The 13,317-nt window shown below is 40.7% G+C and overlaps 1 protein-coding gene across 2 annotated transcripts in view; it reads left to right on the forward strand.

Moving 5' to 3' along the window:
* The window catches only part of BRF1 (BRF1 RNA polymerase III transcription initiation factor subunit), a 230,182-nt gene that overhangs the window by 113,420 nt on the left and 103,445 nt on the right, over nucleotides 1-13,317 (forward strand). For both annotated transcript variants that reach the window (XR_004645421.1, XM_034767834.1), the window contains exons 8-11: nucleotides 5,098-5,224; nucleotides 8,201-8,240; nucleotides 8,330-8,422; nucleotides 9,224-9,502. Coding sequence is in view for 1 of the 2 variants with exons in the window: in XM_034767834.1 (XP_034623725.1) it covers nucleotides 5,098-5,224; nucleotides 8,201-8,240; nucleotides 8,330-8,422; nucleotides 9,224-9,502 (539 nt within the window). In the remaining variant the exon portion in view is untranslated. The remainder of the gene's footprint in view (nucleotides 1-5,097; nucleotides 5,225-8,200; nucleotides 8,241-8,329; nucleotides 8,423-9,223; nucleotides 9,503-13,317) is intronic.

The raw sequence follows: 13,317 nt of genomic DNA on the forward strand, positions 1-13,317 counted from the left end.
CAAGGAAGCAACGACAGTGCTTTTACTCTACTGATGAGGACATGGACACAGATGTTCCTAGAAGCACGGCATGTGGCGATTGGGAGATCATGGTGGCATTGGGCCAGATTCATGCCGTGGAATGCCGATTCTGGGCCCGGGAAACAAGCATAGACTGTTGGGACCACATAGTGTTGCAGGTCTGGGATGATTTCCAGTGGCTGCGAAACTTTCGTATGCATAGGGCCACTTTCATGGAACTTTGTGACTTGCTGTCCGTGCGCAAAGATGCCAAAATGAGAGCAGCCCTCACAGTTGAGAAGCGAGTGGCCATAGCACTGTGGAAGCTTGCAACGCTTGACAGCTACCGGTCAGTCGGGAATCAGTTTGGAGTGGGCAAATCTACTGTAGGGGCTGCTGTGCTGCAAGTAGTCCACGCAATCATTGACCACCTGCTATCAAGGGTAATGACTTTGGGAAATGTGCAGACCATTGTGGATGGCTTTAATGAGCTGGGGTTTCCTAAGTGCGGCGGGGCGGTAGACGGAACGCATATCCCTATCTTGGCCCTGGCACACCGGGGTGGCCAGTACATAAACCGCAAGGGGTACTTTTCCATGGTGCTGCAACCACTGGTGGATCACAAAGGATGTTTCACCGACATCAGCTGGGAAAGGTGCATGACGCTCGCATCTTCAGGAACTCTGGTCTGTTTGTACAGCTGCAGGAAGGGACTTACTTCCCAGACCAGAAAATTACTGTTGGGGATGCTGAAATGCCTATAGTTACCCTTGGGGACCCAGCCTACGTCTTAATGCCATGGCTCATGAAGCCGTACACAGGCACCCTGGACAGTAGTAAGGAGCAGTTCAACAATAGGCTGAGCAAGTGCAGAATGGTGGTAGAATGTGCTTTTGGACGTTTGAAAGCACGCTGGCGCAGTTTACTTACTCGGTTAGATCTCAGCACAACCAATATTCCAATTGTAATTGCTGCTTGTTGTGTGCTCCACAATATCTGTGAGAGTAAGGGGGAGACGTTTATGGCGGGGTGGGAGGTTGAGGCAACCTGCCTGGCGGCCAATTTCGCACAGCCAGACAACAGGGCGTTGACAGTTTTTTGTTTCTCTTGAAGTTACCTGCCCCCTATATGTATGAAAGGAAATAAAGTCAAAATTGTTTAAAAACTGTTCTTTATTATTTGTTGCTCTGGGAAGTAGGTGAGAGGAGTCTCATGGCCTTTCCTACCCTGTACACTCTATCCCTCTCAGACTTTACGTTTCCTGGAACTCTCAAAAGTATTTGTACTCTGTACTTTAAAAGCCCTTGACAATTTGGTTTTCAGTGAGTGAGTAGAAAAACTGAATTGCTAAGTCAGCAGCACTTGGGCATCCCCATCCTTCCTAGCTGTAGGTTGGGCTAAGAAATCCCCTGTGGAAGGTGTGCATGGGTGAAAAAATGTCAGTGCTCATAGCTGCATGATGGCTGCCCTAGTTTCCTTCAAACTTGCCTTGTTTCTTAGACTCCAGTAAGATCCACAAACCAAACCAAGTCTCAGTAATAATTCCACTGTTGTTGAGCTGTGTGCACGTTTCTCAACTGAACACACAGGAAAAGTATATTTTTGTACATATATGGTTTGAACAAAAACAGTGGAACAGACTTTGCTGTATCTTTTACAGGGGAAAAGAAAGTGTATGTGGGGGATGCCTCTTGGCACAGACCAAACTCTGGAAAATTTTGGCCCCAAAGGAATTTGTTTTGAGAGAGTTTGTCAGAAACCGTTAAAAGGGGGAGGGGAGAGGGTTATATTGGAAGTTGCATTTCAGCCTTAACTCTAGTGGTTGCTACCACTTCTGCTATAAATAGAAAATAGTTGTCTGCCAAATTTCAGTTTTTAATGCCTTTTTTGACTTGGTGTCAAGCCAAATAATATCTTAATTTGTACATCTACTTATTTTCCCTTTACACATAGCTTAAAACTGGCCACTCTGATTTAATTTTTCTTTAGATAAAAAGTACAAAATGAAAGTGAGAGAGAGTTTTATGTAGAATTTCATCGAGGAAATAATTTCAAGGGTGTATGAAATTCTGTCATAATAAAATTTAACATGCAACAGTTAAAGTTGCATCAGTATTTCTTAACTGCAAAACTAATGTCGTGTTTAGCAATTTGTCGTCTTGATGGCATATTTCAAACACCGACAAATTTGATGAAAGGCTGATATCTTGTACATAATTTAAACAATGTATAATGGCTAGATATTTCAGGCAGGTCGTTAAGGAAAGTAGTTATTTATGTATAGCTAAAATGTAGTTTATGTGCACATGCATATGTGTGTGATATATAATAACACTCTCTCTCTCACACTACACATTCTCCGAGGACCTGATGCTGCAAGATCCATACAGGTTCAGGGTGCACCCATGTGGAACTGCTTGCAAGATTGAGGCCTCAGGCAGTAGCCAAATTTGGGGCAGGAACCAGGTGTATCTGTGTTTTGCACAGTACTTCGTTCAGTAGGGGGTCTGGTCCTGATTGTGGCGTCTGAACACTAATACAATAAGTATTTAGTATATGAATTTATGAACACTGTTCAGGCTGTGATAGAAAGGGTCATGTAGAAGTGTTACCTACAAGAGGATGGCTGGCCTAGTGGTTAAGGCACTGGACTAAGACTTGGGAGGTATGGGATCAGTTTCCGTGCTACCATCTGTGGTCCTGGGCAAGGCATTTAATTTCTCTCTGCCTGTTCCCCATCTGTCAAATGGGGGTAATAATACTTCCTTTTTACCACCCTTTGCCTCTTTCCTACTTAGATTGTTAGCTCTTTGGCACAGGGACTCTCTCTTATTCTTTGTACAGTACCTAGAACAGAGGTGGGCAAACTATGGGGCCCGCGGGACCCTCCTGCCCGGCTCCTGAGCTCCTGGCCCAGGAGGCTACCCCCGGCCTTCTCCCCTGCTGTTCCCCCTCCCCCGCAGCCTCAGCTCGCTCCACCGCTGGCGCAATGCTCTGGGTGGTGGGACTGTGAGCTCCTGGGGCAGTGCAGCTGCAAAGCCCGGCCTGACCCGGTCTCTGTGCTGCAGGGTGGTGACGGCGTGGCTGGCTCCAGCCGCGCCACCAGCCACCGGTGCTCCAGGCAGCGCGGTAAGGGGGAAGGAGGAGGATAGAGGGCTGGAAAGTTCGGGGTGGGGGTGTAGATAGGTGTCAGGGTGGTCAGAGGGTGGAGAACAGGGGGGTTGAATAGGGGTGAGGGTGCCGGGGGGGGCAGTCAGGAAGGATTGGGGTTTGGATGGGGCAGTGGGGGGGCAGTCGGGCAGAGGTTCCGGAGGTAGTCAGGGGACAGGGAGAAGGGGTGGTTGGATGGTGCAGGGGTCCCCGGGGGGCAGTCAGGAAGGGGGGGATTGGATGGGGCAGTGGGGGGCAGTCAGGGGACAGGGAGAAGGGGTGGTTGGATGTGGCAGGGATTCCCGGGGGGGCCGTCAGGAATGAGAGGAGGGGTTGGATGGGGTGGCAGGGGCAGTCAAGGGCGGTCAGGGTACAGGGAGCGGGGGTGTATGTGTGTTTGGGGCAGCGGTCCTGGGGGGGCCATCAGGAGTCCCATGGACAATTTCAATTTTGTGGAAAGGACATGTTCTGTCCAAAAAAAAAAATCATTCCAATGGAACTCTCCCACCACCTTTACACTTTACTGCTTTGTCTCATTTTCTCCATTTGCAGAATGGATGTAGTAGTACTTAACCACCAAATGTTGAGATTGATGGATGAAAATGCAACAAATAGGTCCTACTTAATTTTCTTTTCTTTTGAAAGATTTCAGAGAGATTCTGTATTCTTAACATAGTAACTTTTAAAATGCAACCACTGAACAAGTGCTAATTATATTATTACTGTTTACTGTATATATTTACAAGTATTCATATATGTCATGTATTCAATGCACAAATGACCCTTTTTTCTCCATTGCAGTCCATTGTCTTCTGTTTGGGAAGATGGGTTGTTTCAAAACTGTTGAAATTATTATTTGTAGACCTGCTTTGTGTAAATTAATGTTAATACACTAAGAATAATTTAAAACTTTTTCCTATGGTATAATGATAAATACATATTTTAGTTTGGAAATTTGGTGAATTTTTGTTTGTTAGGATTGATGACCCTGATTTAAGTCAGCTAGAAAGTAGACATTTATTTCTCCATGTGGTTTTTCCAGTTTATCACCTAGAGTGATTGTGCTGTTCCAGTCCAGAGCAATGTTCCCTCAAATTTTTTACGTCCATGTGCGGAATGAATTTTGTTATGTGCACTAATATGGAGGTGATGTGTGGTAGAGGTGGGGCTGAGGGGTTCGGAGTGTCGGAGGGGGCTTAGGGCTGTGGCAGAGGGTTGAGGTGTGGGGGGATGAGGGCTCTGGTTGGGGGTGTGGGCTCTGGGGTGGGGCTGGGGATGTGGGGTTCGGGGTGCGGGAGTGAGGGCTCCAGCTAGGGGTGAAGGCTCTGGGGTGGGGCCGGGGATGAAGGGTTCAGGGTGCAGGAGGGTGCTCAGGACTGGGACAGAGTTGGAGTGTGGGGGATACGGGCTCTGGGGTGGGGCCGGGAATGAGGGGTTTGTGGCGCAGGTTGTCCCAGGGCTGCAGCGGGGAGAGAGGATTCCCCCCAGCCCTCTCTTGTCACAGCAGCCCGCGACCAGGTAAGAGGTGTCTCTTCCTGTAGGGGCAGTTCCGGAGCCGGAGCTGGGGCTGGGGGAGAGGTGCCTCTCCCCACCTGTGTGGCCCTTGATAGCCTGCTGCGCTGTCACGCAGCTTAGAGGGAACTTAGGTCCAGAGTCTCTTGTTGACAAAAAAACTTACTGTGCCTCAGTTTCACTATCTGTAGAATGGGGATAATTATGTTTATCTCATTTGAAAAGTGCTGTATAAGAGCTGGGTATTATTATTATGATTATTATTTTATTTATATTATCTATTTATTTGTTTGAGCCGCAGTCTCTCAGGATGACATGCTTATTCCTTAATTTAGCAGTTTGTCAACTTTTGTAAAACTGCTTGTTTAAAAAAGAATGTTCTAAAAGATACTACAATAAAATATTATGTATTTTAATTTTATGTATATATGTTAGGCTTACAGAATTTGAAGATACACCAACAAGTCAGCTAACGATAGATGAATTTATGAAGATTGACTTGGAAGAGGAGTGCGATCCTCCTTCATTTACTGCTGGTCAAAGAAAATTAAAGATACAGGAGGTAAATTCTATCAATACTTTGTTTTTGGAGCTGCTTATGGGTTCTGTCTTTTTAACTTTGGACTTGATAGTGTGCCATGCCATGACTGACCAATTTAGCCTTAGCTATTGCTGTTTCTACCACCATATTCTCATGGGGAGGCTGGGAGGCATAGGTGGTAGTGTCCACAGACAAAATTATATTTTTTTCCTGTACTGGCTGGGAGATAGCCACACATTAAAATCAGCCACATGTTAAAAGGTGCAGTGAGATTTCTTCCTCGCCATTTTCACTAACTCCTCCAGAGAATCAGACTCATTCAGATTCCTGTCAATAGTAGCCGTAAAAGTCTCCTGTTGAGGGCCCAAAACCAAATCTGCAGTCTTAGCCAACCACTGCAAGAACAGGGAAAAGGGCAAAGTCACTGCTTAGCCCAGTACAAATCCAGGGAAGTTGGTGATCAAGTAGCATGGCAACAGCTGTACTCCTGTTCTTAGTAAAAGTACTTATTTTCGCAAGGCATTTACTGCTGAGCACCTAATTTTTATATTGTGGATTCAGGATTCAGTACCCCAGGACCAGTCTTCATTCCCTTTGGGAAGGTGATGCTGTGCCCATTGGGTGCCAGATCTCCATTCTGAGCATGGTTCTCTCTTAACTACCTTTTTGTAGTTGCTAACTGTTTCCCTGCTCTGCATGAGTCTTTCCACTATGCTCGGCACCTCATACAAGCGTCAAGACTCTTTTTCCTTATGAAATTGGGGCCTCTCATATGACCAGCTAAGCTGATTTTGTTGCATGTGAACCTTGAGGAGCTGCCTGATATTTTTGCTCCTCTCATATGTGCTACATTCACTTTTCTATCCTGCTTAGCAAAGGTCACAGCTGGAAAAGTAGTTGCTTGTTAATTGGATCAAAAAAATCTTGCAAATGTTGTTCTTGCTGGAGACACCCTTGGTTAGGAAATGTGGCATTACTTAAAATGTTGTGTCTAACTTGTTATTATACAAAAATAAATACTGGTGTTAACAGTAATCAGATTGCATAACATTTGTTTTGTGATACAGCATGCGGTACTTGAAAGACTGGTTTTATGTGTGGCTTAATTCATTTGAGGAACACTGGCTTGACAATTATTTTATATGAAAATATTCTGTAACAGTCCTAAATGTGCTTTCAAGTTATTTGTTGTTGAAAGTGAACATCCTTAATATTGGTAATGTTATGATGTCCTCTGAAGATTTTACTCAGAAGCCTGGTAGACATTGTGGGTCATATTTTTAGACCTCAGTCTTCACTTATGTTCTTGCCCATGCACATCTGTGGGTGGTTGTTTTCTGCCATAGCTTCTGCATGCAGTGGTGGTAGGTTCTAACTTTTGCAGCCATGTGGGCTTTGTGTGTGCAGATTCTGTTACTTGTGTGCACTATTGTTAGCTTTGAAATAGTGTGCATGTTCAGGGGAGGGATGTGTTTACTCACATGTGGAGACCAAGAGGAGGTCCCACTAAAAGTCTGTCAACAGATAAACATTGCCATGAAATAGAGCATGTCTTTTTGAGAAATAGGCAGTTCGTAATCCTAAATACCAGATTGTTTTTATTAGTATAGTTACATAAAGGAGTATGTTGTCTGTTCTTCATGATTTTTAAAAATATCAATTATATATGGAGATGCTAGAATACAGTTGACAGCTAATGTTAATAAGGTCGACAGTTGAAAGCGAGCGCTCCAAAGTTTTGAAATCATTGGGATTTTTTGGTTTTCATTTATTTTTAATTTATAACGTTTGAATGAAATAAATTTATAATCTGAACACTACATTCTTCAAAGTTCTTGAGTACTCACAGCTCCCGTTTATGCTGTGCGTGTTGTGTACCTCTGAGAATCACCCAAAACAGGTTTTGCCCTCTATTATAAAATATTTTAGTATTTGTTGCCACCATCAGATAGAGCATACATGTAACTAGGTAATTTGCAATAAACAAGAAAGAGAGGGTCAAATTCTCTTCACTTACGTGAGTGTAGACAATTAAGTTACTTCAGGTTTACACAGATCTGAGTTAGTTGAAATGGGGCTTGCTTCTTAGCACATCTTTTTGCCTAATCTTGAATTTATGACTTAGTCTGTTGGAGTGAAATTAATATACTGTTACAAACACAGGATTATTACTTAACCGCAGAATCAGTTAGTATAAAATACTATATTTAGTGTTAAAATACAGTTTGTACAAAACATGACCGCATCCTGTTTTAACATGCGATGTTCTGGACCACAATGTTAGAATTCGGAAGTATTTTCATAAGAGAAACAAGCTGGACTGTGAGGGAGAGAGCGCTCCTGTTTAAACACAGGTATCTGAAATACTAGTTCAAGAAATACTAGAATGACTGTTAAAATTGGATTGTTTCTCGTAGGCTGGATTTTTTTGGTCCACCATATTCACTTCGAGCTGCTTATGGCCACAGATTCCCCCAGGAGAATTCTCCTTGTTTAGGGGAAATCTCTTCCAATGCAATTGAGCTCCCCTATAGCTGATCTTCTGCTAAGGTTAACTTCATTATGGACTTTATGATGGTGATGGAAGTTAGAGTATTACTTCTATGTGTTTACTCACATAGAAGTAATACTCTAGTTGGCTTCTCCAACTTCTCCTGGGGCTGGGTGGCCAAGAATCAGGGAGCTACAACTGCAGCTGCTATTCTCCACTATGTCTGAGGGGATAGAGGGGAGAGTCGAGGCCTCATTTTAGGTGAGCCGATGTGAAAGTTCCTCTCTGTCAGGTTTAATCAGTACTTTATTTCAAACGGTATTTTGATACTTGTCTTTTGTCTGTCTCGTCTGTCCTAGATCACAAACTCTTTAGGGAAGAAATGTGCATTGCCATCTTTCTATAGTACCATGTGTATTTAAGTCTCTAAATAGAGGAACCAATATTAAAAATATTTAATTGTAGCATATTCATATTTCATTCTGTTACTCATTTTTTCTTTTCAGCTTGAGAAAGCGCTGTCAAAAAAGCTTGAAGATGTTGAAGGTACAAGTCCCATTCAATACACTATATCACTTGGTTACACCAAATAACATTCATGATTTCTGAGCCTTATTTTTATTTAATTGCCACAGGTGAAATATCAATTTACCAAGATGAAATAGAGAATGAATTAGAAAATAGTAGGCCAAAGGCAAAAGGAGTATTTGCCAATTTGACTAAAGATGGTAAGTCTATAAAAGATCATGAATATTTTAAAAGTAGCAATGGGGGTCAAATCCTACTCACGTTATTTTGTATGATCTTTTATTATGCTATATACGGCTCCATTTCTTTGTTGTGTATTATTTATATGTATGCAGCTACATACATTATGCAGTGAAATGTTGAGTGCAACAAAACATTTAAGTCTTGACTTACACTGGAATTCTCTGAGGAATGGAATGCATAGTGCCAGCCCACAAAATACCATGCTTCAAATATCAGACATCAACTTGAGTAGTACTGGAATTCACCAAAATTGTATACATTTTTAAAAAATACAACTATTGTAATGGCATGAAGGGCTGTAACAAATTACTTCCAAGTGCAATTTAGCAGAGGTGGTGTTGGTACTTCCTGGTTAACATGAAAATTACCCCAAACCATTGGGCATGTACCTTTGTGCCTCTCTGTTCCCACACTGAAGGTATTCACAGTACTGTTTATAGGTTGAATATTAGTCTTAATTATCATTACAAGTATTTAGCTCATATTACTAGAACTACTTACTTGCAGTATTTTGATAACACAAAACAAGCAATTTTAAATTATTGCTATTTTCAGAAGACATTTTAAAAGCTAAGGCAATGATTTTAAAGCACATCTGGAAATTGTATATATTTATACAATGTACTGAAATACTCTGTTCTTCTGCAGATTGTTCTCTAATGGTTTTTATTCTTTTAAGTGAGCTGCTTTTCATTTATTTAGTTTCTATAACAGATGGTATGAAGTTATTTGATTTTTTTCCCCCCCCACCATTACAGAATCTATAGAAGATAATACGGCTAGTGTATTTGGAGAGGAGGAGGCAGAAGATGAAGAACTGGAAGCAGCTGCTAATCATTTAAACAAGGACTTTTATAATGAACTTCTCGATAAAGATAGATTAAAGAAAAATGAAGGGAGAGAATGCAAAAATGGAAATGAAACTCCTGTATGGCCACCTGCATTAGAATCTCTGCTTGGCCCACTCCCCACTGCTGCCAGCCTTGGGATAACAGAATCTATACAAGACTGTATATCCACTAAGGATCGAGACCACAGTAAGTACAAGATTAATGTAAGCTGAAATTTAAAATAGAAAAGTCAGACATCTGAACACTGTTGTGGTTTCACTGTTTAATTTCCAGTTACCTGCATGGTTGCTGACATAGGAATTCTATGAAATGTAATTGTTATAGGAGTGTAAAGACCTAGGAATTGACCATCTTGATCAGACCAGTGGTTCAACTGGTCAAATATTTTGTATTTGACACTGGCCAGTACCAGAAGTTGCTCAGAAAGGTTCAGGATTTATATCCCTTAAACTTAGTAAAATAGATTTACCTTGTTATGATAGTTGATATGGATATTTCAAACATTGCAGTCATTGTTGTTTTACTTGATACTTCCAATTAGCAATGTGTAACAAGTGGATTTTTTTCTTTATAAGTATAATTGGAAATTAAAATCTTAAGTACCCGTGTTCTAGGTAACTTTTTTTTTAGTTCAAAAGAGATGCAACATTCTTCAGGAAATACTTTATTGGAGTCAAACAAGGAGGCTGTCTCCTTTTGCTCTTAGTCAAGAATCAGTCTGTTATATTTAATTCATTCTTCAGTGGTTTGTAAAGTTGCAAATGTTCAAGATACTTGACATACAAAATAGCATATGCTTTTCCCCCCCTTGATATGTGTTTTTGTTAATATCTTGTTTGGCATGTTCCATTCCTTTTTCTCTGATCCCTGAAACCTTTTTATAGCATGGCACTGGAATGGACAGCATTAGCTGCATTGATCAATTGAAAATTTCAATTTTGCATGAGTCACAGAAGGCTACTCCACACAGCCAATGACTCAAGGAGGTGTGTTTGCCTTTTTATATGTAAGCTGAAACTCTGTGGACCTTTTTTTCCCCCTTCATGAATCTCAGATCTGAACATATTTGGTGAGAACCTCATTCTTTTCTATATTACAGTACATTTTCTGTTCCATAAAGCTTATCTGTCTTTGAATCTGTTTAGTCAGAAGATTCAATGAGAAGATCCAACTAAATGGACTGTGTCTGAATTTAGCTCTTCTAACAATTTGAGTTATTCAAGATAGATGATGCTACCCTTCTCCACATCTAGACTGAAGGAGCACACAAAATCAACCTCATAGCATGTTACTGCTCATGTCACAGAACTGCAGCTGATCAGTAGCATTATTTATTTTCCTATATTATGCACAAGCTAAATGATGCAGAAAAAACTGATTGTTTAATTAAAATTAATGGTGGGAGGAATAGCTGGCTCACACGATTGGGATATGCATCATTTCACCTCAACATCAATGGTTCAGCTCTAACAGAGGTCAATAGTAGCTGAAAATTGTTGCTGTCTGATGGTTGTTCAATGACCTCTGAAAAACAAGTTGGTGGTTTCAGTCCAGTTCCCAGTGAACATGTCCGTATAATGAAAACCTCAGGTGGCACCGTCATTCGCCATTTTAATGGAGGGTCCAAGGACTGAATGAATTTAAAGATGGAACTAATCTGTCACTCCCAGATATGTTCCTCCAAGTCGGGCTTGAGGTTTGTGGGCAAAGAAATGTATGGCAGCTTAATCTGTGATTGCCTGTGTTGTACCAGTTCTGTGGAAAAATAGAGGTCTTTGATGGCCTTGGGAGCTGCCAGATTCATTTAATTATTACAAATGATCAGCTGGGTTTTTATTTAAAAAAAAAAAAAATCCCTCTGGAAAATCCCAACTCCATTGTGATGGGGATTCAAATTTTCTTTGTCGTATATCCAGAATGAACTAAAAGATTAAATTTAGCAGCAGGTTATTGTTTTGGTTGTAGCCTTTAGTCCTTCCCAAAGCTGATTCTTTTGGGTTGCAGGTGCCATATGTAAATTTCTAGCTTCATGGGAAGGATATCTCCCCTCCTCCTCACCCCAATTACCTTACTTCTCCAAAAATCTCTGGTGTAGGTCCCCTTAAAGTCCTTTTACTTGGCTTTTGCATGTGATATGTCAACTTATGATTGTGTCTGTTTCAGCTGTTTGAGGAAATCTCTCACCTTGCACTATCACCGATGCAACAGCAGTAGAAGACTCCCCAGAAACTGCTATTATAGACCAGACTTAAATGCAATGCTTAGATATTGAAGGACATTTAGGGTTATTCCCCAAGCCGCAATTGTCAATGCAATATGTGTGTGACTTTTTTATGGGAAGCACAGTATTTGAGTGAATTTGCATCACAAAGAGAGCACACTAGGGTACTGCATTAATGCAGTTACGAGGCAGTATAAGGTTCAGTCGAAGCAATACATTAGATTGTATTGTCTCTAAAAATACTTTAATTAGGAGGGACGTTTCAGTTGGGTTTCTTTTTGAGTGTTTACAGTTGCTTCTATCTTGTTTGTTTTTTTTGTTTTGTTTTTTTTTACTATACAAGAGATTAATCATAGTATCCTGCCCAAGGCTGATTCTTTTGCTTTGGATCTGACAATTTTAATTATTCTAAAAGTTTCTTAGGAAACCAGATTCTCTTTGTTGAATATCTTATCATTAGCAATGAAGTACATGCTCCTGCGTACTAATTGAAAACATGAATTTACCCAGGATGAGGCTTTGTGTAGATCCTGTTTGTATATTTTAGTGAAACATTTATAATTTGTAAAAGGAAGGGGATACTATATTCTGTGAATGCTGATCATGCTGTTCTATACCGTAAAGACGAGTTTACTGCAGAACTCATGAGCACTGAAGTCCTGAGTGAATTGTGTTGTATCATAGCTACCCAACAGATGCTGGGAAATGGAGAAGATCTAGTAGGTCAGCCAGTACATTTCTCTGCCAAGGCAGGATTTTCACTTGCAACATATTTTCTAGACTTTTGTTCATTCTAGTTTTACATGTCCCAAATAATAGGGCTTCCACTATTCTCCGGGAGATTGTCATAGTCAAATACCAAAGACTTTATTCTCAAAGCATTTTTTCTGGTATTATATATACAATTTCTCTTTGTAATTTATTTTCCATTACTCCTATTTACACCCCTTTGTGCCACCCTAAATAACTCCTCATCTTCCTTAGTATTTACAGCCTTCATACATTTGTAGGCTATTATCCTGTCCTCCCATTGTTGTCATTTAGCACAAGTTGTGCTTGTCTCAAAATATATTGGCCAAGATGGAAAGTGAGAAAGGATGGAAACTAACTGAGGTAGAGGGAAAATGCAGGGCTTAAGTTGTATGCCAAATTCATACAAATTATCTTTGGTATGCTAGTTGGTATATAGTAAATTCATGTGCAGTCATTGTAGAGTTACATTAGCAAACAGTGTAGTGTGAGCAGGTGGTAACGTGCAGCTGCACCTCCTCATAAAAGTAAACATCTTTTATAATCAAAAATAACTTTTGCAAGTACCATCTTGTGCCTGCCCTAGTGAAGTGACTGTAAAGTACAGATTAAAAAAAAAAAAAAAATCCATGGCAAAGTTTTTGTGCTTCCTGTTACTGACAACCAATTGTTTGCTCATTTACATACATTTTTCTTATATTTGTGCTTTCATTTGTACTGTGGATCTCATCCAGTACCCACTGAAGTCAGAGAATCTTTCCATTGACATCAGTGGGTGTTGAATAAGGCCCTGTGTAAACAGCTTTCCCAAACAATGGCCTTTGTAACAAAAAAAGAACTAATATTAACTCTATTTTGTTTTCGTCTTATTTTGTCATCTTTTTGTCTGTCTCTTACATTTTGTATAAACGTCATACAAAAGAAACTCTCTAACGACTTAAAAATTAATAGATTAGTAATTCAAGGGAATGAAACATTAAAAACATTGGGTTTGTTTAGTCTGGAGAAAAGAAGACTGAGAGGGGACATA

The sequence above is a fragment of the Trachemys scripta genome, chromosome 4, assembly GCF_013100865.1.
Source record: "Trachemys scripta elegans isolate TJP31775 chromosome 4, CAS_Tse_1.0, whole genome shotgun sequence".
Lineage (NCBI taxonomy): Eukaryota > Metazoa > Chordata > Testudines > Emydidae > Trachemys > Trachemys scripta.